The 26,317-nt window shown below is 37.4% G+C and overlaps 1 protein-coding gene across 1 annotated transcript; it reads right to left on the minus strand.

Annotated features, from left to right (window-relative positions):
- Positions 1–212: 212 nt before the first annotated feature.
- Positions 213–26,317, minus strand: LOC131202551 (uncharacterized). The gene is made up of 4 exons (XM_058191657.1): positions 26,224–26,317; positions 21,851–22,030; positions 17,973–18,157; positions 213–3,246 (listed from the first exon to the last, which is right to left on the minus strand). Exons 1-4 carry the CDS (start codon positions 26,315–26,317, stop codon positions 2,962–2,964), a joined length of 744 nt encoding a protein of 247 aa, XP_058047640.1. The 3' UTR covers positions 213–2,961.

Raw genomic sequence — 26,317 nt, forward strand, 5'->3', positions numbered from 1 at the left:
TGTACAATTGGGGCTTTCTTTGCAAATTTCCATTACATCAGCAGTAAGCAAGTCAAACTGCTTTTATAGATTATGACCACTGTCTGGTTCTGTAGTCAGAAAAGACCATTGATTATAGCAATGTAGGAATTAATGTCAGATTATTTGTTTGAATGAATGTATGAAATGGCTTTACATTTGTGGTCCAGTGTTTTTAAACTGAAGAACCCTACATAAGATAATGTGTGGTCCCTCCTTTTCAAAATGCTTTAAATCTCCGGGCCAGATTCAGTCTGTCTAAACCAATCTGACTGGATTTCCTTAGATTAAAACTGTCTTTCTGCTGACAGAAGAAGCGTCCAGGCTTCAGGAAACAGGGAGGTGCAAAATGAAATTTGTTTTTGTTCTCTGTACAAACCAGAAAATATTATAATAATGAAGCTATAATAGAATAGAATAGAATAAAATAATTTTTTTTATTGGCAAGTGTGATTGGACCACAAGGAATTTGTCTTGGTGTATATGCTCTCAGTGTACATAAAAGAAAAGATATATTCATCAAGAATTCTAAGGTACAACACTTAATGATAGTGATAGGGTACAAATAAGCAATCAGGAAACAATCAATATAAATATAAATTGTATGGATATAAGCAACAAAGTTACAGTCATACAGTCATAAGTGGAAGGAGATGGGTGATTGGAACAATGGGAAGATTAATAGTAGTGCAAATTTAGTAATAGTTTGACATTCTTGAGGGAATTATTTGTTTAGCAGAGTAATGGTGTTCAGGAAAAAATTGTTCTTGTGTCTAGTTGTTTTGGTGTGCAGTGCTATATAGCTTCATTTTGAGGGTAGGAGTTGAAATAGTTTATGTCCAGGGTGTGAGGGATCTGTAAATATTTTCACAGCCCTCTTTTTGATTCGTGCAGTATACAGGTCCTCAATGGAAGGCAGGTTGGTAGCAATTGTTTTTTCTGCAGTTCTAATTATCCTCTGAAGTCTGTGTTTGTCTTGTTGGGTTGCAGAACCAAACCCAATGAATATGATGAATAATTCCTCAAAAACAAATTATTCCTGGTTGATGCTTGGTAACTTGAGGACCCAGAATAACAAACTGCAAAGAAGTTTCTACCAAAAAATAGTAACTGAGGAGAGAAATCAGAACCCAAGTTATGACTTTTAACAAAACAGATCAAGGTGCATGTTATGATTTCAAATAATAAAAATGTAAGATGAACAGTAAGGGGGACTCATTTGGTCAGTCTATCAAACAGTGTATGTATTCTTCTAAAGACCTTCCACTTAGAATATGTTCTGATGCTAAATAAAGCCAATTCTCTGAAATGTATAAGAACTGTATAAAGGTAAAGGTAAAGGTTCCCATCGCACATATGTGCTAGTCATTGCCGACTCTAGGGGGCGGTGCTCATCTCTGTTTCAAAGCCGAAGAGCCAGCGCTGTCCGAAGACGTCTCTGTGGTCATGTGGCCGGCATGACTCAACACCAAAGGTGCACGGAACTCTGTTACCTTCCCACCAAAGGTGGTCCCTATTTTTTCTACTTGCATTTTTACGTGCTTTCGAAACTGCTAGGTTGGCAGTTTAGATTGAACCATATCTGTTTTACACTAAACTTAACTGCCTCCTCATAAAATCTCAATTCTATAGAAAGCAGAGCACTTTTCATATACATCCCACAAAAACTTCTAAGCCAAGAATATTTTGTTGCTTTTGGCTCATGCTGTTCAAATGTCTATTTCCTCTTCACTAATGGGAAAATAACAGTTTTATATACCTGAAAGGTGGAAAAGTAAATTTAATGAGAGCAGGAAATAGCTCCAGACTACATGGCATAAAGTCCTCCATATTATAAATAATCTTTTACCCTTCCAAATTAAAACCATTATCTTTGATCAAAAAAGCTTATGAACCAGCTTCACAGGTAATCTGACTGGTTACACGCTTGCCACAGCAAACCAGGGCCATGATAAAGGCAGAAACAGTCCTTGAATATTAAAGGTAGGTTTCAGATTGGAACATTTTATCAAAAGTTAATGTTGTTAAGAAATTTTATAACTTCCTTTTATCTGCCAAAGCTTCAATGAGCAAGTAACATACTAGAGTTGACAATCCCCACATATCAGAACTTCTATTGCTTTGCATGTAAGAGAAGAGCACCATCTAGTGGCGGTGAACAGCTTTTAATGCTGAAACAAGTCAATTGTTGTTAATTCTTTACTGTGATTGGGGAAGGACAGAATAGAATAGAATAGAATAGAATAGAATAGAATAGAATAGAATTTTTATTGGCCAAGTATGATTGGATGCACAAGGAATTTGTCTTGGTGCATATGCTCTCAGTGTACATAAAAGAAAAGATACATCAAGAATTCTAAGGTACAACACTTAATGATAGTCATAGGTACAAATAAGCAATCAGGAAACAATCAAGATAAATATAAATTGTAAGGATACAAGCAACAAAGTTAGTCATACAGTCATAAGTGGAAGGAGATGGGTGATGGGAACAATGAGAAGATTAATAGTAGTGCAGATTTAGTAAATAGTTTGACAGTGTTGAGGGAATTATTTGTTTAGCAAAGTGTTGGCATTTGGGAAAAAAATGTTCTTATGTCTAGCTGTTCTGGTGTGCAGTGTTCTGTAGCATCGTTTTGAGGGTAGGATTTGAAACAGTTTATGTCCAGGATGTGAGGGATTTGTAAATATTTACACAACCCTCTTTTTGACTCGTGCAGTATACAGGTCCTCAATGGAAGGCAGGTTGGTAGCAATTGTTTTTTCTGCAGTTCTAATTATCCTCTGAAGTCTGTGTCTGTCTTGTTGGGTTGCAGAATCAAACCAGACAGTTATAGAGGTGCAGATGACAGACTCAATAATTCCTCTGTAGAACTGTACCAGCAGCTCCTTGGGCAGTTTGAGCTTTCTGAGTTGGTGCAGAAAGAACACTCTTTGTTGTGATTATTTGATAATGTTTTTGATGTTAGCTGTCCATTTTAGGTCTTGAGATATAGTACAACCTAGAAATTTGAAGGTCTCTACTGTTGATACTGTGTTGTCTAGTACTGTGAGAGGGAGAAGTATGGAAGGGTTTCTCTTAAAGTCCACCACCATTTCTACGGTTTTGAGTGTGTTCAGTTCCAGATTGTTCCAGTCGCACCACGGGGCTAGTTGTTCAACCTCCCATCTGTATGCGGATTCATCGTTGTCTCGAATGAGACCAATCACTGTTGTGTCATCTGCAAACTTCAGTAGTTTAACAGATGGATTATTAGAGAAGAGCAGGAGTGAAGAACAGACAATAAAACTGGAGCAATGTCTTTAAATGTTAAAAAAAAAGTATGACTGTACATTGGGGATGTAATATCTTTTTAAAAAATAACTTTTTTGCACTGATTTTATATAAGTTTATTTCTGGACTGTGTAAACATCCATCTGTAAATGCATACTTTAGAGTTTTTGATTACATTTGTACTTTACACTATTTCCATGCAAATATGTTTTTTAATTCACTTGATGTGTATATTTTCTTTCTAGGCCTAGGCAGTTCACGTTCACCTTCCCTTTTCTCCTCCTCATAGTCCTTTGAGCAGCTTAAGAGGAAAAAAAGGATTAGCCAAACCCAGCTCCACAAGTGATTGCTGATCTGATCTGATCTGAGATTTCAACCTAGCTCTGCTCCACTTAAATCCAGTCATTTCGAAGAGTTTTCCTAACCTGTTTCTTTTCCAGCACAATAATGATAAACACATCCTCCCCACCCTCTTGCTGCTCTTCTCTGACTAGACATTTGGCCAATTTATCTTTCAAATATTTTCTGTGCCCTCTGGAGGTGTTGTGACCAAGGCCCAAGTAGTGATTACTAAACACAATTCAGTCCTCAACAAACTTATTTTATTAAAACAGCTGAAAATTAATAAAATTCTTAATAACCAGTCCATCAGCCTTATCACCAACCTTTGATGTATTTGGCAACCTGCCAAAGGCTTTTCTTGGCAAAAACCCCACAAAATTCAAGAGACTCTGACAAGAAGCATGGAAATCAACATTGCTTTTCTATATAGAACCCAATGGCTAGTTGCTGCTTTTTTAAGCCTTATGGGAGTGGCCAATCATCTTCTGGCCTTACTCCCGAGTTGTCCTTTTTTCTTTAGCTGTTCTTGCCTTCTGGCAGCTTTTCACATGCCTGCACCAGGAACAGGCTCTTCCTCTTCCTCTGCCTCTGCCTCTCTGCTGTCCACCTCTGGAGGCTCCAGGACTGGCCCATTGTCTTTCCCAGCCTCCTCACTATCTGACTCCATTGCCAGGTCCGCGGGCTGCTGCCAGACCACAACAGAAGGCATCAGGATCAGTGAATGATGAATCAGGTAAAGTTGTCATCACCCTTTGCCTCATCTTTCTGTTATTGCTTAATTTTTATTGCCAAGAAAATCACATGTTCTTTTGGTCTTCTTTAATTTCTTTTAAGTCCCCATAACATATAAAAGCTTTGTAAGAGCCAACTCTAAAAACTTAGCAGGCAAAAGCTCAGAAAAAGCTTTTTGGAGAAAAGGAAATTAGCACAAGACTATCTGACTGTCAAAACTGAATACACTCTTGTTTTTTTCCTGCCTTGAACAGGGTAGCAAGCCACATCTATAACTTAGGCTTTATGATTCCCACTTGGTTATGGTCTAGAGCCAATGGAAGACCTGTGTGTCCACATCAGAAAAGGTTTGCTCACAGAAAGCAAAAAAAATATGCCAGAAATGAAGGTGATCAGTATTCAGGATCCAAAGATAGAGTTGGCTTTCCATTGGCCTTAAAAGGGTTTTATTTTAAATGGAGCCATTTCTTCCACCGCTCCAGTTCAAACTGTCTGCTGCATCACATATTTCATGTTTCATGAAAGTCTGGTAACAACTGTGTACTGTAGAGACCTTACTTGGCATTTCACAATAGTTAAAGAAAAGGAGTACTTAGAATTTTCAGCATGTCACAAAATGAAAAAGACTGAATGTGAAGAAAATAGTTAGAAAACACTTACGATTGTGTTTGCTCATATATACTCATATGTCTCTGCTATAGTATAAGTTAGTTTTTGGAGTATAAGATGCTCCGGACTATTAGACACCTACAGTACCTCAAGAAAAAGAAACAAGAAAAAAGAAATCTTTTTTTTTTTTTGGAATTTATATCCCGCCCTTCTCCGAAGACTGAGGGTGGCTTACAGTGCAATAGTCTCATCCTATTTGTATATTTATATACAAAGTCAACTTATTGCCCCCCCCCAACAATCTGGGTCCTCATTTTACCTACCTTATAAAGGATGGAAGGCTGAGTCAACCTTGGGCCTGGTGGGATTCGAGCCTGCAGTAATTGTAATTGCAGGCAGCTGTGTGTTAATAACAGGCTGCATTAGCCTGGTGAGCCACTTCCCAGCCCTTTTTTCAGGCTGCAGGGATTGCCAAATCTGCCTCTGCCTCCCAGCAATTTTGCCTTGTTGCAGCAAACAGCAAACAGCCTACTTTACTTTCATTTTAGTTTTCAGCATAGCTTGATTAGCACAAGAAAAAAAAATCTGCTCCCAGCAATTTACCTCCTTGCAGCAAGCAGCAGAGGCCCAGGCAGCAATAGGCAATGGCAATCCCTGCAGCCTGAAACAGCTAAGAGTTGGGATGCAGATCCAACGGACAATTAACTTGTGCTAATTAGGCTATGCTGAAGCTGAAATGGGCTGTTTCTTGCTGCTTGCTACAAGGAGGTAGATTGCTGGGAGGCAGAGGCCAAAGAGTGGGAGCCAGTGGGTGGGCAGGGCTACATTCGGTGTATAAGACACACCCAAATTTTCACCCCCTTTTAGGTGGGAAAAAGGTGTCTTATACTCTGAAAAATACAGTAATATTCTTGTTAAAAGTGGGGGGTGGTTGCAGGGGGGACAACCAGGGTAAGCCTTGCAGGCATTTGAGCAAATCAAATAATTTTTAGTGCTTTAAACTAAACTGGAAAAGAATGATAGATAAGGGGTCTTTGGTGGTCTCTGAGTTTGGTTGTTTTCTTGCAGACATTTCATCAGCACTGATGATCAGCACTTATGTTATCAAGTTTGAGTAATGAAACATTTGAAGAAAACAAGCTCAGAAAGCACCCTCATTTCAACCCTGAGCTACAAAGAATAATAATTCATGTTTGAATAATATGGAAACCAAATACATAATTCCATTGCTCTTTGTGAGATATTCATGGGTTTAAGCAGCGGTGGGTTTTATATTACGTTACTACTGGTTCACCACGTGCACACGCTCTCTTCATGTACCTGCCTTCTACATATGCGCCCGGCCTTCTGCACATGCGCTTTGCTCTCTCACATGCCTTCCGTGCATGTGCCCGGCCTCAAAAACATGCCTAAATAGGATGCATAGAGCCAGGGTGGGTGGGCTGCCCCACCATGATTTCTGCTATCAGTTCGGGTGCACAAGTTGGAACTGGCTTAATATCACCACTGGGCTTAAGGTATGGATATTATTCTTCCTTGTTCTGACTGCCTGATAGATGAACATAGTTCTGTTTTTTTCTGATTGCTATATATTCCTATTGCTATTTTATCTATTTGGAACATTCCTAGTTCTATCTACTTATTTTTTTTTTCTATTGCACAGAATCTATTATCATGATTACTTAGTTCCCAGGTGTCTGTATAAGATGGGGATATTAAAAAGAATTCCTTGAAGAAATCCACACTTCAGATGTGACATTTAAAGCAGGAATACCCCATTCTATTCTCCTTCCTCCCCCAAACCAGGTTTGCCCAGTAGTCTGAGCAGAGTTCGGCTATGTTAGCAACAAAAGAAGTCTTATGCTCACACAATGTCCAAAGTTTATTTTTAGATTGATAAGGATGAATCTGCAGAGATTAAAAATAATATAGAATCTTACTCAATCTTATTTTCATATACGATTAATAAATTAAACTGTTTTTAATCACTTTTACTGTTATTTAGACTCTGATGCTTATTTGAATTCTCAGCCAGCATTGTCCAAACATATTTTCCATGATCATGTGGCCAGCATGGCTATACACCAAAGTTGCATGGAATGCTGTTACTTTTCCACTGAAGTGGTACCTAATAATCCACTTGCATTTGTATGCTTTCAAATGGCTAGGTGGGCAGCAGCTGAGGCAAGGAACGGGAGCTCACCCCATTGCATGGCACTCAGGTCTTTGAATCTGTTTTTTGTCAACTTTCCAGCTGACAAGCTCATTGTCTTTAACTGCTGAGCCAACATGCTCCTGTATAGATATATTTTACTATTTGATAAGGATTAAAACTCACTTTTTAAAAACAAAGCTACAGTCAGGAAATGGTAGTTATACATGTTTGAACTAACCCTATAATGACCAATTCTTGTAAACTTTATCCTTTTTCTGAATAATAGAAGATTCTGATCTGTCTCTCATTTATTGTAACATCCATTTTGTTTTATTTTATCTTCTTGGCATTCCATTCTCTGATAAGATTATCAGTGAAGAAGTGGATTGTTGTTGTTGTTGTTATTATTTTGAATCCAGATTAATAAACTCAGAATAGAGGTTTTCAGTCAATGAAAAAATAATCAAGGAACAAATTACTGTATTAGAGGTATCTTCAGTCCCACTTTATTATTCATGTAGATTGAATCAGTTTAGCAAAATAGTTTGACACTGAAATGTCAAAAAAATGACACTGAAGCAATGAAAGGAAGAAAAGTAAGAAGTCATTATTTTAAATGAATAATAATAAAAAATATATTAAATATGAGTATATGCGTAAGCTTTTTTTGCTTCAAATAGCATTTTCTAGAACAACAAAACTTGAAAGAGAAAGATGTTTGTAGCATATTTCTGGAAAGAAACATCTCCCCTTCATCTGATTTGAACCGGCTGCATATCATTGCTTTTGATGCATATACAAATCTGTAAATATGAAATTTTATTCTGGTATTCTAACTTTAAAATGGAAAAAAATAGCTAATATACACAAATATTGATTTGGAAAGAAACCTTGTCTCCAAAGAATTTTCTAGCCACTGTATATTTTTTGGAATTCAAACATACCTATGCAAACAGTGCCAGGACTAAATTACTGGGCACAAACTTAATAATATGCAGATGTACTTTGGTTGGAAAACTGGAGGTGGGCTCAAATGTTGCCAAAATCAAAAGTTTTTTTTGTTTGTTCATATTTCAGTTGAATAGGGTAATGATAAATGATAAAGGTGATCCAAGATTTCACCTAACCTCAATCATATTAGTTCATAGCAGCCTCATCTACAAACCATTCAAGGCTGACTTTGTGGATTGAAGCCAATCCAGCCTAGCAAAGCAAATGTAATTAAACCTTGGCTACTTCAGCTCAATTAGTGTTGAATTGTTTTAAAACATACGTGAAAGAGCTTTGTAGCGATGTAGGAAAATTAGAGATTAAATTATATCTTACATATTTTATAATGTCCTTTCTGTTCCAACGAAGATGAATGCTTCGGGATTGGTTATTCTACCAAATACAAGGAGGGTTTTATTTTTCCTATGTGAGGGCAGGAGAGAAACAACCAAGACATGCCAGGGACATCTTTTAAATGGGTATGTTGCAGTTTACCTCTAAATGGATAGTTACCTTATTTTTTTGAGTATAAGACACACTTTTTACCCCCTAAAAGAGGCTGAAAATTTGGGTGCATCTTATACTCTGAATGTAGCTTCCGATCACTACTGCTGCATATTGTATTTTCGGTCTCTGTGTATCACGTTTTAGGCCGCTGCATGCCCTGTTTCTGGCCTTGCGTTTTCGGGCAGTGATTGGTGGTGATGTGCTTTGGCGATCCCCGAAGCCTTGAACGGCTCTCAAATGGAGCATTTGGAGGCTGAACACATGAGGCACGGAGCCCAAAATGGCAACCCGGAACAGCTGCTGCCTTGTCTTACCACTTCTGCACTTTGCCTGCTTTACTCACTGGAGCTCCCTCCGACGACCAGCTGTGTTTTTGAAGCTGCTTATCAGCCCCAACGAGGCATGTACAAGCCAAGCACGCTCACAACCAGTGAACTAATGTGCTGAAGCTGACCAGGCTAAGGACGCTAGCCAGATGAATACCTGATAGGCAGAGGCAGAATTTTTTTCCCTATTTTCCAAAAACTAAGGTGTATCTTATACAGTATTAAAAAAAAAAAAAGCAATCACATTTCCTTTCCTTGGATTTTTTTTCCCCTACTGTACTTAATGCTATGCTTAATGTAATATTAAGTGACTAGCTGATTTTAAAAAAATACAAAATAACTATAATTATCTGAAAGGAAGATGACCCTGAAATTAAGTCCCTCCCCAAAAGGGAAACTCAAGCAGAAAAAGAAAACATCTATTTCCTTTATTACATTTTCAGCATTTCTAAGATGACTCTGCAATCTTATTTTTTTTTGGAGATGTAACCAGCTTTCTTTTCAGATAAACGTAGGATGTAATAATTGCTTGTCATGTTAATAACTGTAAGGCTATGCAGATCTTGAATTGGGCATCTTGCTTTGATAAGGTTCAAGCAGAGCATCCTCTCAATATTCAGGGATATAATACTTCATTTAATCATCATTAAAATAATCTAAATTTATGTAGAGGTATAATCATCATTTTACTGTAGATGAAATCACTCTTAAGAAAAAGAGGAGATATAGTTTAACATATTAATTAAATCAGGACTGCCTGTTTATATACATTCTCACCCCACCATTCATTGTGAAGTATATGAACTTCTGCGGAGGAAATAAATTTAATTTCTTTATGTCAAAATTCTACCAAATTAATTTTCTAGAAAATCCTACTATATTATATACCCTTACAGTTATACCCTAATACAGTGGTCCCTAATGTTTGCAGCTTGGTTGCCTGGAAGTGTAGCGGGGGGAGAGGGGAACTGGGCCATGTCAGCAGCGGGCCGGTGTGCACATGCACGCACAGCTTAACTTGTGCAACAGCGCGCATGTGCTGGCCTGCCACTCACATGGTCCAAATAGGCTAGTGCCCAGTAGTGGGCTGCAGCCTGGGGATTTATTTATTTATTTATTTACTTATTCGAATTTTTATACCGCCCTATCTCCCGAAGGACTCAGGGCGGTGTACAGCCATATAAAAACATAAGAATAATACAAATAAAAACAACAATTAAAAAACTTATTAATTAGGCCGAAATTAAAGTATCACTAAAATAGTATAAAACCCCATTAAAACTAAATTTAAAACTAAAAACCCTAGGCTAGCCCTGCGCAAATAAATAGATGTGTCTTAAGCTCGCGGCGGAAGGTTCGGAGGTCGGGAAGTTGGCGCAGCCCTGGGGGAAGCTTGTTCCAGAGGGTGGGAGCCCCCACAGAGAAAGCCCTTCCTCTGGGTGTCACCAGTCGGCACTGCCTGGCGGACGGCACCCTAAGGAGTCCCTCTCTGTGAGAGCGTACGGGTCGGTGGGAGGCAATCGGTGGCAGTAGGCGGTCCCGTAAGTAACCCGGCCCTATGCCATGGAGCGCTTTAAAGATAGTGACCAAAACCTTGAAGCGCACCTGAAAGGCCACAGGTAGCCAGTGCAGTCTGCGCAGGATAGGTGTAACATGGGAGCCACGAGGGGCTCCCTCTATCACCTGCGCAGCTGCATTCTGAACCAACTGCAGCCTCCGGATGCCCTTCAAGGGGAGCCCCATGTAGAGAGCGTTGCAGTAATCCAAGCGAGATGTCACGAGCGCATGAGTGACCGTGCATAAGGCATCCCGGTCTAGGAAGGGGCGCAACTGGCGGACCAGGCGAACCTGGTAAAAAGCTCTCCTGGAGACGGCCGTCAAATGATCTTCAAAAGACAGCCGTGCATCCAGGAGAACGCCCAAGTTGCGCACCCTTTCCATCGGGGCCAATAACTCGCCCCCAACAGCTGACTGTACCGGGGTGCCGGCATCCACAGCCACTCTGTCTTGGAGGGATTGAGCCTGAGCCTGTTTCTCCCCATCCAGACCCGTACGGCTTCCAAACACCGGGACAGCACTTCGACAGCTTCGTTGGGGTGGCCCGGGGTGGAAAAGTACAGCTGAGTATCATCAGCGTACAGATGGTACCTCACCCCTTCTAACAGATAGAAGCATAATAGTATTCCCAAGGACTTGGGTCACAGGCCTTTATAACTGAAGTAACTGTAGTGAAACTTATTGATTTCACTCCAATGAATCTATAATCAATAGTTCAATTTTCATTGGAAAGTATGTGGCTTGAATTTAAGAAATTTGTGTATAATTCATTGCAACATTTTCATTAGATAGCTTTGAGAAAAATGATTCCTAATGAACAATGCAAAACTGTGTTATAATGTGTTATAGCCAGGTAATCATTTAAGAAATATATTATTTTATTATAGAACATTTCTGTTCATTGATTGCTATGCCACTAAATCAAGGAGATACAGCACTTTCATGTTGATTTATGCTGATATATTGCACAGATCACAAGGAGGGCTGAAAAGATATCTACAGACCCATCACATCCTGAAACTATTTCAAGTCCTAGGACAGTGCTACAGGGCATTGCATGCCAAAACAACTAGATACAGGGACAGGTTTTTTCCTGGCACCATCAATCTGAACACATAATTCTCACAGTGCTGTCTAAAACACAGACTTCAGAGGATAATTAGAACTGCAGAAAAAATAATTGCTACCAACCTGCCTTCCATTGAGGACCTGTATACTGCACGAATCAAGAAGAGGGCCGTGAAAATATTTGCAGATCCCTCGCATCCTGGACATAAACTGTTTCAACTCCTACCCTCAAAACGACACTATAGAGCACTGCACACCAGAACAACTAGACACAAGAACAGTTTTTCCCCGAAGGCCATCACTCTGCTAAACAAATAATTCCCTCAACACTGTCAAACTATTTATTGAATCTGCACTACTATTAATCGTCTCATGGTTCCCATCACCAATCTCTTTCCACTTATGACTGTATGACTATAGCTTGTTGCTGGCAATCCTTATGATTTATATTGATATGTTGACCATCAATTGTGTTGTAAATGTTGTACCTTGATGAACGTATCTTTTCTTTTATGTACACTGAGAGCATATGCACCAAGACAAATTCCTTGTGTGTCCAATCACACTTGGCCAATAAAATTCTATTCTATTCTATTCTATTCTATTCTATTCTATTCTATTCTATTCTATTCTATTCTATTCTATTCTAAAGTCTATGTATATTTACCCCTGTAGTATGGTTGTAGTATTATCATTTATCCTTATTATCTTCTTTACTCCCTGCTCTTATTGGTATTATTATCATGACAATTATTATTCTGTTGCATTGCATGTACTGCACCTGAGACAAATTTCTTGTGTGTCTAATCACACTTGGCAAATAAAGTATTCTGTTCCATTCCGTTCCAAACCATACCATAAGGGAGAAAGAACCAAGCCCTGAGACAGCTCACAAAATAGGGGCTCTGGACTGGACCTTTCCCCTCCTACTAATACCAACTGGAATCAGCTCCAGAGGAAGCAAAACCAACATTTGTAAATATACAAATAGAATGAGACTATTGCCTTACACACTGTAAGCCGCCCTGAGTCTCCGGAGAAGGGTGGGATATAAATGTAAACCAAAAAAAAACAAAACATACCACAATGCCATCTTCTGGAGCTGGTCTGAAAGAATAACATGATTGATGGCATTGAAAATTGCTGAGGCATCGAGAAGAGCTACATTGGATGCCCTACCCCTATTCTGCTCCTGCCAGAGGTCATCCAAGCATGTGATCAATCCTGTCTCCATCCCTACATCAGGCTGACTCCTGTCTGAAAGGGGTCCAAATAATCCATTTCATCCAGAATCCTTTAAAGCTGCATCACATTCCAAGTGATGACCAAAATCTCAGTCAAACCATGTGCCAGAGTCTGAGGGGCATTGCCAAACTTCCTATAAACCTAATTGGGTCTGTCCAAATATATAAATATGATGTTATTTCCATGACATATTATTTTAAGAAGAAAAAAAGACTCTGGAAAATACATAAAATTAAATTATTCACATTTTTTTGGTATTTATTAAAAACAAAAGAACAACAGCAAAACAATATTTGAAATGATAAAGAATCAAGATGTGAAAACATGCTTTGCTACCTCTTTTGAAAACACCAGTTATATTACAGGTGAGCCATTGTAACTCTGCTGTATTTGTGAAGTTAAGATATGCTATTTACTTTATTATCTACTTCAGATACCCCTCACCAAAAAAATCTTCATAGATATTTTCATTTTTATAATTGCCTCCTGCTGACAGTTGCTATCAAGTAAAATACTGGGTACTTTCTATGGTTCCATTTTGCATTGTAAAATATATTCCAGTCATCTCCAAATCGCATTGGAGAATTTATTTTGCTGGAGTTCATTAACATTAGTATATTGCCTATGCTGGTATGAAACATATTTCTGAGCTTGACTGGGAAAGGAGATTTTAGGGTTAGCAGTAAACAAATTGACTGAAATTGAGGGATCATTCTCAAAGATAATTCTCCAAGAAGAACATGGAGTAAAAAATGAAATTGAAGAAACTGATGACTTTTGAAATGGTGAAAAACTACCATTCTCCTCGTCAATATAGATGTAGCACTGCAAAGTCCAGACTAGCTTAGTTTATATAAAGCTGATGATTCATATGTTTGCAGGGTGTGTTTTGGAATTTCTAGTGTGAGGGGAGACTTACTTGTAGGTTTCCTACAATAATCCAGGTATTTATCTAAGAAACACTGACTGGTCCTCTTTTCACCTACTTATACATTAGAGCTGATTCTGCTTAAATTCTGTGGAACGGTATATTTTTGTCTTTATTTTCTAATTTCCACCTGATTTTTTTTTATCTGATGCTGCAAATAGATCACATTACTTATTTCCAAATCAGTTCTTTGTTGGCTTTTATGACTGCCTTTCACTTGATTGAATTAATTATATTACAGTTCCTCCTTTTCTGTTCTCAACTTTCCCTCACAGTAGTTTCCTCTCTTCACCATGGTTTCCAGCATCTCTAATCTGGTATTATTTGCAAATCTAATTGGTGTTTTGTTTTCTCTCTTCAAATAATTAATAGGGATGCTAGATTAGTTTGGATTTTATATCCTTTCAGGTTTTTTCCTAAAATCATTGCACAATATTTGTAGATTATTACTCTATAAATAAAACTTATTAGCTAAAGGTAAACTTCTTGTTTTGCTTCAGAATAATTACATGTAAGCTAATATTCAAGAAGAAGAAAAACTTCCTCCATTTAAAATAATTTATTGTTAATTAATGAAATAGCAGTGTTATTGACTGGAAGGTAATCTTTGAAAGTTAACAATTGTTTCTACTGAAGAAAGTAAAACAATGGTTTAGAGACATTATCAGTTGTGTAAGTAATATTTACTTCTGTTGGGTTATTGGATCAGGGAAATAAGAGAGCAGATCAAAAGTGCATATCTACTATTTCATCTATTATTAAAACATAACTAACTGGAAGTATAGCCTTTCTTGAAAATATTGTACCCCATGACAAAATGAATGGATCATCTGATAGCTCTTTATATTTTGAAGCAACCATACATGTCTCATTCAAAGTTTTGCATATGATGGATGAAGTTAAATATTATGTTTTGCAAACTTTGCTATGTATCTTAATATAATGTTATATATGATTAAAACATGTATAATAAAAGTATTATCTCTATCTTCTTTTGGACACTGCTCAGATTCATTTCATGGAAGTGGCATAGAAAACATTTGTAATAAATATTTTTGTGGGTCTTGTTAACTCTGGAAGTTTTCTCTTACTAGGAAGTTCTAGTGCATGTATGTCAGGTTCCTTTGATGTGGCCTATTTCTTTTATATAAGTTAAAGGGTTTTAGGGAACAGTTGATTTATTCTGCTTAGTAAACAATACGGATCTTCTTCTGCAGGGAAAAGAGTATTCCAGAATTTAATATTCCCACTATCAAATTAATCAAGTCATTAACCTTGACTTGATTAAACTCTGGACTAATACAGCTTTTAAACTCTCTTGTGATGAACCTGTCACTAATGCATAGTTTCTAATTACAGACTGTACATAATAAATGTAATACAGCAGGAATGGTACATTGTAGTTTCTTGCTGTTCTATTTAAAATATATTTTCACATAGGGAGAAAATAATTGGATGAGATTGGATTAAAAATATCAATTGTATTATGTTGCATTATGTTTGAAATTTTTTATAAGCATTGAAATGAAGGCACAAGTGAATTTTATGTAATTAACAGATTATAAATTTCAGTCTACTTTATTTATTCTAGACTATGATGTAATATCTCCTAGTCCTCTGAGCAAATAGCATGATTTAAAAATATATAACATTATTCCACTAGATGGTGCTAGATCTCTGAAAGATCTCTGAAAGTGATGTATACACACACACACACACACACACACACACACAAACTCTATTTCTGGGAAGTCAGCAACTGTTTACTGGGAAAATAAAACTTGCCAGTAGTATTTGTTTAAATTATAATTTATAATTATAAATTATTATTCAACGAATGTCACTGAGTTTTAGTTTAATTTAATTATTTCTGCAAGTGTGAATATAGCTTGGTTACATTTATATATTATGTATACATGATATTGATTTGCTGAAGATTTTTTAATGTCTAAATTTTCAGCAAATATTCCCTCTGTAACTTTATTTGTATTAGCATATTGTGATATACATGTTAATATGCTAAATATGAAATATGCTATGGTAAAATTATGCTTTATATAAAAATTTGAAATTGAAATTAAGCATTTTGATATTTATTTTGTGAACATTTTATTATTCAAGATAAAAATGATACAGTTTAGATACATGGAATCTGCTACAAATAAAATATGGGAACATCTCCAAAAGTATACTAAACTTGACTGCTGAAGCATTGCTATTATAGTGGGTGGCATTTTAGACAAATGTATTTCCGCAGGTTTATCGTGCATTATTTCATTGGGAATAACTCTGAAGAATTTGGCAACTTCAGCTCTTAACTATCTGCTTGGACATAACTATCCCTAGCCCAAGATTCACCTTGTAAGTTTAAGTAACTTTGATTTAGAAATCAGATTAATAACAGAATATGTGGATGCTTTTTCAGCTTTGAGAAAGTACATGTGGCTGTGGAGCCTCAGATTTTGCACCTCTGATGTAAGTGAGTATTCTCCTGGATTTCAGAGAAGAATTTTTCCCAGACATATCTGGATCTTAGAACTGAATCCAGGATCAATTGCCTACAAATCTTATAAATTTCTACCATGCCGCATGCCATCATACCATATGAAGTTCATAAAAACATTGGGAGTGGTCCCAGAAGCCTCTTGAAATAGTTATTGAACTTTATTTTCCACATTTTCTTCAAGTACTTTCACAAGTACGAATAGATTGTTTTGTTTTGTTATATTTAATTTTGGGTTTTGGGGTGTTTTTTTTTTTGAAGGTTGGGTAAGTTCCTCCTACTTTTGATGATACATCCTACAAGATACAGCCAAAAAAATAAAGCCAAAAAAATTGAATAAATTAAACTACTCCTAAATATTACCATCTTCTCCAAATTTGATGACTGTTCTATAGATGTTAGCATGCCAGCACCAAAGAGGCAAAAGAGGAATGTGCCTCTAACCACACAGTGAAGTTTCATGGAACATCAAGTAATGTTCTCCCTCAGGGCTGAATATGGAAGGTGGCCAGCAAAGATATCTGAAAGCCTCACTCAACATGATGGATCCAAGGAAACATTTTGTGAATAAAGTTTAAGGAGTGTCAGGAAATTACAAAGCCTGGAAACATCACATTTTATTTTGGTGAGAATAATGTAGATGTAGATATCCAGTTTCCCTATCCAGTATATTTACCTGATAGACATGTTCTTTAAAATATCTAGTGCAGGGGTGGAAAACTATGGCTCTTTTACGAACTGTGAACTCCCAGAATTCCTGAGCCAGATTGTAAAAGGGCCATAGTTTCCTACCCCTGATCTAGTGTATATTAAAAATTAACACCCTGACCATAGTGTGCCAGGAATATGAAGGTTATACATAGAGAAAAAGCCTGCAAAAATTAATGAGAGGACATTAAATCTTGGTGACCATGCAATATTTTAATCATTTTAAACAAATATTTAATTGAGAGGGACTACAAATTAGATAACTCAATGTAGAGAACAGTAGGTAGTTTTATAGTTGTGTCTGGTTTGGATCTGCAACCCAACAAGACAGACACAGACTTCAGAGGATCAAATAGAGCACTGCACACCAGAACAACTAGACATAAGAACAGTTTTTTCCCAAATGCCATCACTCTGCTAAACAAATAATTCCTTCAACACTGTCAAACTATTTACTAAGTCTGCACTACTATTGATCTTTTCATCGTTCCTATCACCCATCTCCTTCCACTTATGACTGTATGACTGTAACTTTGTTGCTTGTATCCTTACAATTTATATTGATATTGATTGTTTCCCGATTGCTTATTTGTACCCTATGACTATCATTAAGTATTGTATCATTGAGTGTTAAATTTGTACCCTATGACTATCATTAAGTGTTCTGAGTGTTGTACCTTGATGAATGTATCTTTTATTTTATGTATACTGAGAGCATATGCACCAAGACAAATTTCTTGTGTGTCCAATCACACTTGGCCAATAAAAAATTCTATTCTATTCTATTCTATTCTGTTCTGTTCTGTTCTGTTCTGTTCTGTTCTGTTCTGTTCTATTCAGTTGCTAATGTCTCAAACAATGAAATACAAATATCCAATAGTATATATTGGGCTTCTTTCTTTGAAACCTTTTTACTGAATGTAGAGCTCAGCAGAGAACTGATATATTTTATCCATATATTCTTTTGCATTTGGGTGTATGGGCTGAACTCAAGGGTGAAATTTACTTACCTTCGCTACCAGTTTGCAAATGTGAGCTTGTGTGTGCCTCCTCCAGGAATGCACAGAGCCTTCTGCGGATGCACAGAGGGTCAAAAATGGGACGTGATGATGTCCAGGTGGGTGGGCGGAGCCTCCTGCTGCCAGTGCTACTGGTTCGCTCAAGCTGGATAGAACCAGCTGATTTTCACCACTGGCTGAGCTATGAAAATGGGAATACAGCATTGCCAGTGCTCTAGAAACATTACTGATATCTATCTATCTATCTATCTATCTATCTATCTATCTATCTATCTATCTATCTATCTATCTATCTATCTATCTATGAACACTATTGATGCATTTCAATGTATAAATATAGAAACTTAAATTGATTTTCAAGATAAAAGACATATCACCTATAAGGGATTCATTACATGGTTTCCTCAAATCCACATTTCCGTTGCAAATGATGCCAGAACTGATATCCCTTGGAAGCCAACCTCCTCGTTATGCTCATTATATAGTCTTATCTCTGTTATCACAACATGGGTTCCTTGTATGAAAATCAGTTTGTTCTCCAGAACCCAGAAAAAATAATTTCCTATCCAGTAATCATTAACTGCATATTCCATTCAGGATGCAGGGGGGGATGGATGGTTCATGTTAGAGCTCGGAAGTAACATGATTATCTCATTGCTTAATCACAAACCTCTGATTTATGCTGTTTTTGTTATTTTGGCAAAAATGGATTTTCAGTCCTGTTTAAATGCATGTAAGGATTGCAATAGTTCTTGAGTACTTTCCTTTCCTTTCCTTTCCTTTCCTTTCCTTTCCTTTCCTTTCCTTTCCTCTCCTCTCCTCCCCTCCCCTCCCCTCCCCTCCCCTCCCCTCTTTCTCTACATGGTTTATACAGAAAAGCAAATTATCACAATGTAATTATCATACATTGTATGACACATTATCACAATATAATTATCATATACTGTCCTGTATTTGCAAGTAGATAACAATTACTGTTAGAAAGGAAATGTAATACAATCTTTTCTCACATGAACCATGCTCACTCTAGAAGTGTCAATTATTTCAATTATGACTGAAGATACTATATCTTCTTTTTTAAACTGTCCTAATAGACAGTTCATGTACTGCATTACCTAGGTGAGAGAGCAGAAGATATATCACATGATTGCCGTATCCATTTATGGTTTAACATAGCATTTTGACTTCACAAATTTCAGGGACAGTTAGCCTTGTAAGTTGGAAAACTTTGATCTCAATGCAGACCTGAACATGCCTTATAAAAATGGAAGCAGAGAAAGAAAAAGCAGGATTTTTTCTTCCTCATTGCTCACACAGTTTTCATAAAATTAGGATTATACAGCAGAAAAAAGCACTGTGGGCTTGATGTATCTATATCTTTTAAGTTGCCCCTGTTTCTCATTTATTTCTCTTTTCAGTTTTGATATCAGTTTGATTAAAAAAGATTTTAAAATTAAAGTTTCTGTGGAAAGGTGTTATTATTTAGTATGTATCTCTTGTGATGTGTAGCACATTCAGGTACACATTTTATCTACATTTCCAAACTACAATGTACCTGTTTGTTTATGTTTACTTAATGTCATATTGGTATATTTTACATTTACATTTGAAGAATTCAAAGCAGGGTAATGCATGTCCTAATCAGGTTCTAGAGAGAGGGAGAATTTGGCAAAAGCTATTTCTTTATGATTCATTTGTTTTCCTGTACTTATACGTTTTAGCTCCACATTTTCACAGTTAAAACAATCCCAAATCTATTAAAAAGATCTAAGAATACTTACCACTTCTTGAATAATTACATCCCTTCATTTTCTTTCAAGATCTTTTCTAAATTTAGACCTAAGATCACTTTGAGAAAATAATATAATGAAATAGTATTTCATTCAGGTTTGCCTGAAATATCCTAATACGAGTTAAGGTCAATCCTTGATGTCACAGGTAAATCCATATTTTATGAAAAGAAGAATATAAAATGAAGAAAGTATTGTATGAGAAAAAAATAACAATATTCTTTTCTGAGATGATTAATTGAGACACATGTTTTGAAAAAAGAAAAAAGTTAATTAATTCAGATTTTTGTTTCATCTGTCTTTTAACACATCCCACGGGAGCAGATGGCCAAATTTAAATTGCAGTACTTCCTTGACAAAATTCAACTTGACACTAAATATTTATCTGGTGTCTACATTTTACATTTATGTAAAATCTCCTTAAGCCTTAATGGATATTATTTTTTTATTAAACTTGAATAAATTACTGCTATTTACTTTATGGAACAGAAGGACATAATTGGATGAAAATAATACATAGTAATCTTTACTAAATTCTTGAGATTTTGGATAGTGTAAAGTTTTATCTTGTTGAATGCATGGTACTTAAGAATAATTAATTGATTGCATATTTGTTAATAAATTAAAAATGTATAATGGTTTGTTGAATATGATGTTCAAAGCCAGAAAAGAAGAAGATATGAAGTTATATCCACTCACTGAGATTTCAGATATGACTTATAGGAGATGATATGGATTGAATCTGGAACATGTTTCAAACAAACCTCTGCAACACACCAGCTATCATAATTTTGACCAAAATCCTCCTCTTTGATTTCCCTCTGCCTATCAAAGTACAGAAAGGACTGATTCTCAGAAGGGTCATTTTAAATGATGCAAAGACTGCAATAAGGAGTTAGAAAAAAAAGCTTGTATACAAGCTTCTGTAGGCCTCCACTTCTCTTGATCAAAATCAATTTGAATTTAATAATGAGAGAAAACCTTAAGGTGGTGTACAGCTTGCTGCTACCCTATGGGTTACTAGAATTTATTTCTACACAGTGGCTACACAGTTCAAATACTATAGCATGGTGTCTGTAAAATGGACTTTCTCTTACTTTCTGAAACAGTAGCCTCGCTCCTAATTAATGGAGTCAGTTGGGTATTCTCCAACACATGATATAACTAATCAAGCTTGTAGAAGACCCTCTGGTTTTTATTTTTAAAATAATCACTTTCCTTTGTTCCAGTGAAATGTAATATATTTACATTTCACTGGAAAGTGCAGTGCACTGCACTGATTCATTGATTCTACCTTTATATATAAGGTAGAATCAATAAATCAGTGCACTGCACTTTCAACTGTTCTAATCTGCCCTGTAAAAATAATTTACAAATTTCATTAATATATTCAGTAACATAAACAGATGCCAGCACCTAGACAAACATCTCTGGGCTCAGCAGGTTTGGGCCATATTAATACTTTGTTGAAAACCCTCAGGAACCAGGAGATATATAGATTAGATTGGGAGATACAGAAAAACATTCCAGGAGAAGATAATGGCAAATCACATCTATACAGCTGCCTAGAAAAAAAACATTGGTGTCCTATAAAGTTGCCAAAAGTCAAACTTGAGTTTAAGATAATTTTGCTAATGGGCTATATAAAGGTAGGAAAAGTACCGAGCATGTTTTCCCAACCTTTTAACAGTGTCTCCAGTCTGGATTATGCAACCAGAGTAGAGAAAGTTTAGCAGTGAAACAATCAGATGTAGTCTGAGCTGCTATCAACTCTATAAAAATGCACAGGGGAATATTTAGCTGATTTTTTGTTTCTTTCATTGTTTGTTTCTGAAAACCATGGGCAGCTCTGACCTACTTTTGAAGTGATATATAAAGATAAAAGCCTACTCCAAGAAATGGGACAGTACAAATATGGTAAAACACTCAAAGAATAAAAGTGCACCATCTAAGACATAAACATTCAGGTTCTAGTGCAATGTAGTGGTTAGGAAAAAAGGAATGACTTAACTTTTTATAGTTTCAGGTTTATCACTGGGCAGTTATTCTACCTTTGGTTCAGGGGTGGGTTCTACTTACCTTTACTACTGGTTTGCAATGGGGCCACGCATGTGCGCTTGCTTCGCTCATGCTCACGCACTTCCGTGCATGCGCAGAAGTTTCCTGATGACGTCCAGGTCTGTGGGCGGAGCCTTCCGCCAGTTTTACTACCAGTTCTTGCGAACTGGTCTTGCAACCCACCACTGCTTTGGTTACTGGCTAGAATAAGGAAATTCAGAATTTAGCTCTTTAGTTTAGAAACAGATCTAAATATATTTTGGAGATAAAACTTGGTCTTTGAGATCAACTCAGTTCTAACAAAATCACCTCAAAAACTTTTACAGAATTAAAAAATGAGTTCAATATACCTTATGCTTCTTGGCAGTTTATTCACTTTAAACACTTCTTATTCAGTCTGTTTGATGCTGCTGTTTCTGAAGTTCCACAGCTGTTGAATTTTCAGAAGAATTAACTGTGGCTTCTAAATCCATATCTTAAAGCTGATAAAATGAATATTTGTTATTTATGCAACCTTTGGAAAAGAAATCAAATGGCTCCTTAGTAAATCAATTTAGAGTCTCTTTAAACAGTGTGAAATTTGTTTTGTATGATCTTAAGATTAAGTTAATGCGAAAACAAAAAATGCTTTGGGTGTATTGGAAATGTCAGAGAACAATTATCTTGCTATGGGAGCCACAACTTTGAGTTAGAACATTATCTCATAGTGCCACACATTGTTATGATTTATTGATGTTTATAAAAGTATTGGCTGTGTTCCTAATACTGTATTTGAAACCTATGAAGACATCAAGGACTGGAATTGTTTTTTGGGTGGTGCTGACTAAAAAAATGTTCATACAACACTGGAAGGAGAAATCTGCAGCTGTCTGTACCATTAGTTTCAAGCAATGCACTATTCTTTTTTCCCAAGTTGTTACATTTATGACAGATTTTGACTCCTTCTTTTTCATTTTGTCCCTTTTATTATCACAGCTATTAAACATATGATATCAGTAATAGTGAGGTATGCTTGTATTATGTTAATTCAATTAGAAAAAGAAAATTAATTATACAATGTATTTGGTTATATTAACAATATGTATACATTCTTTATTTTAAAAGAGGCATTTATACCTTTCTAATCAAGAAAAACAAACTATTTTTATTAGTGCTGAAGAATTTAAACAAAAATACCAGATCGAATTTTTAAATTTTGTTTTCTATTTATGTGAATATACTTTCAAAATGGAGGTGCGATGATTAAAGATGCTGAGTTTGTCAGCTGGAAAGCTGACAGCCAGTTTTGAGACCCGAGCACTGCGCAATGGGATTAGCTCCCATTTCTTGCCTCAGCTCCTGCCCACCTAGCAGTTTGAAAGCATGCAGTTGCAAATAGATTAATAGGCAACAACTTCAGTGGGAAGGTACCAGTGTTCCAGGCACCTTTGGCATATAGCCAGGCCTTATGACCACGGAAAATGTCCTCGGACAATGCTCCTGGCTCCCCGGGCTAAGAAATGCATCATGCTTATTAATTTAAGTTAGAATTGCACTGTTTTATACAACAGTTGGAATTTAGCATGGATAATTACTTTTTGAAACAAAAGGGAAAAAATCACTATTAGTATCTGTAATGTACCTTACATCATCTTGAAAACAATATTGTCATGCCCTTGTTGGAGTCTGAATCTGAAGGGGAAGAGGAACAGCTGACAGAGACTGAGAGAGTGGAGAGTGGCTGTGGAAGAAACCAAGGAAGTGCAAAGTCAGGCTGGGCAGAGCAAGGGAGAGTAGAATAAGGGAGAGGGGGTTCAGATGAAGACCAAGGCCTACCTCCTCCTCATCCTAGGCAGTGCAGGGAGGAACAGAGAAGAAACCAACATGGGTTGCGTGGCTTATGAGAGAGGAAAGGGACCCAATCCACTTTACAAGGCACAGCTGCTCATGGAGTTTAAAAAGAAAGGCAAATGGGAGGGGTGGTTCTTAGGAACAAATGCTGAGTTTCTCTGGTATTTATTTGAAGTCCTGGCATTCTCCCAACTGGTTTGATTTACTGCTGTGCTACTTCAATTCTGGAATTCCCTATTTTGCTTGCCCTGCTGGATTAATTACCTGGTCTTGCCTTGTTGGATTTTTTGTTGAAAGTTTTCTTTTACAACATTTGGGACTGAAGTATTGTCAGCCAATGACTATTACAGGTTGGTGGAAGAGCTCTCTCCAGACTGGAGAGTTGAAAGGGACATTGGGGGCACAGTTGGTGATAATAAAGGGATTCATATTGGTTCTCTGGTTGTGTTGCCTTTGTACCACTCCCCAGACCATCACAAATATAAAGTAGCAAAAGGCATTAGAAAATGCCAGAAGAAGAACATAATTCATGCTGGTTCCATAATTTGGCTATAGATTTCCAAAACATATTAAGTCCTTTATTTAGAAGAGCAAATATCTTCACCGCAAGTATCACTTAAATACCTATACCACTGAAACATTGCAACATAAAGCCTGCTTTCTTGCAGTGAACATAGACTTCAAAGTTAATATAAATGGTAAATCACAATCTGGCCCAATGTTTATATAATCATCATCATCATCATCATCATCCCTCTTCTGATGTTGACCAGTCTGTAGTCTGGACTGACAGCTGACAGCTGGTATAACAAAGCACTGCATGGACAGTTTCTTGAAAAGATCCAAGGAAAAGTAGATAAGGAAAAGACCTGGTTATGGCTGACCAATGGAACATTGAAGAAAGAAACAGAAGGCCTAATTCTTGAGGCCCAAGAACAAGCCATTAGAACAAATGTAATCAAAGCCAGAATAGAAAAATCTGCTGATGATCCCAAATGCAGACTCTGCAAAGAAGCAGATGAAACCATTGTTGTAAGACAATAGCTCAGACCGACTACAAACAACGTCACAACACAGTTGCTCAGATGGTTCATTGGAACTTGTGTCACAACTACCATCTGCCTGTAGCAAAGAACTGGTGGGATCATAAGTCTAAAAAAGTGATTGAAAATGAGCATGCAAAACTACTGTGGGATTTCCGAATACAGACTGATAAAGTTTTGGAACACAATACCCCGGATATCACGATTGTGGAAAAGAAAAAAGTGTGGATAGTCGACATTTCTATACCTGGTGACAGCAGAATCGATGAGGAAACAACTTGAAAAAGTCACCAGATATCAAGATTTGAGAATCGAATTGCAGAGACTCTGGCATAAACCAATGCAGGTGGTTCCAGTGGTACTCGGTACACTGGGAGCTGTGCCTAAAGACCTAGGCAAGCACTTAAAAGCAATTGGCGCTGACAAGATCACCATTGGTCAGCTGCAGAAGATCTGGGATCTGCTCACATAATTCGCCGATACATCACACAGTCCTAAACACTTGGGAAGTGTTTGACTAGTGATCTGTGTTACGAAATCCAGCAGTTATCTCGTTTGCTGTGTATACTGTCATTTTGTGTAAATAAAATCATCATCATCATCATCATCATCATCATCATCATCACGCTCTCGTGACGTCTCGCCTGGATTACTGCAACGCTCTCTACATGGGGCTTCCCTTGAAGGGCATCCGGAGGCTGCAGTTAGTCCAGAATGCGGCTGCGCGGGTGATAGATGGAGCCCCCCGTGGCTCCCGCATAACACCCATCCTGCGCAGGCTGCACTGGCTACCTGTGGCCTTCCGGGTGCGCTTCAAGGTTTTGGTGACCACCTTTAAAGCGCTCCATGGCATAGGGCAGGGTTATCTACGGGACCGCCTACTGCGACCAGATACCTCTCACCGACCCGTGCACTCTCACAGGGAGGGACTCCTCAGGGTGCCGTCAGCTAGGCAGTGTCGTCTGGCGACGCCCAGGGGAAGGGCCTTCTCTGTGGGGGCTCCCACCCTCTGGAACGAACTCCCCCCAGGACTCCGTCAACTTCCAGATCTTCGGACCTTCCGTCGCGAGCTCAAGACTCATTTATTCATCTGCGCAGGACTGGCTTAGATTTTTTAAATTTAGAGGGGTTTTAAATTGATTTTAATATTTATATTTCTATTTTTAACAATTGGTATTATTAATTATTGGCATTAGAATAAGTCTTTTAATGATTATTTTAATTTGTATATTGATGTTTTTTATATGCCTGTAAACCGCCCTGAGTCCTTTGGGAGATAGGGCGGTATATAAGTTTAAATAATAAATAAATAAATAAAATAAATCATCTCCCCACTGGGTGCCGCCTTGACGTGGCAGGGGGTTTAACTTCTCCAATGAAGCTGAGAGCTGTGCTGGTGGTAGTGTAAGCTACCAGCAGGTCCAGCCATGCCAGAGAGGTCTAGGCCGAGGAGCAGAACTGAGTGCACCCAACAACCCATGCAATGATTCATGGTGAAACACAACCGAACAAAGCCTATACCAGCTCGGTCGTCACCCGGGTTAACAAGGACTGTGTCGGGTGTTGGGGTACCTGGGCATCCATCGACAAGTGGGCTACAGGCTATGGGTCCCAT

This window comes from Ahaetulla prasina, chromosome 7 (assembly GCF_028640845.1).
Source record: "Ahaetulla prasina isolate Xishuangbanna chromosome 7, ASM2864084v1, whole genome shotgun sequence".
Classification (NCBI taxonomy): Eukaryota; Metazoa; Chordata; class Lepidosauria; order Squamata; family Colubridae; genus Ahaetulla; species Ahaetulla prasina.

Bases quoted from the DNA above. Each gene is read 5' to 3' on its own strand.
- LOC131202551 (XM_058191657.1), bottom strand. From the start codon at position 26,317: ATGGGACCCATAGCCTGTAGCCCACTTGTCGATGGATGCCCAGGTACC. The intron at 18,158-21,850 runs GTAAGTAGAACC...TTCATAGCTCAG, and splicing joins ATTGCAAACCAGTAGTAAAG to CCAGTGGTGAAAATCAGCTG. The intron at 3,247-17,972 runs GTAAGTAAATTT...AAACTACTGAAG, and splicing joins TTTGCAAACTGGTAGCGAAG to TTTGCAGATGACACAACAGT.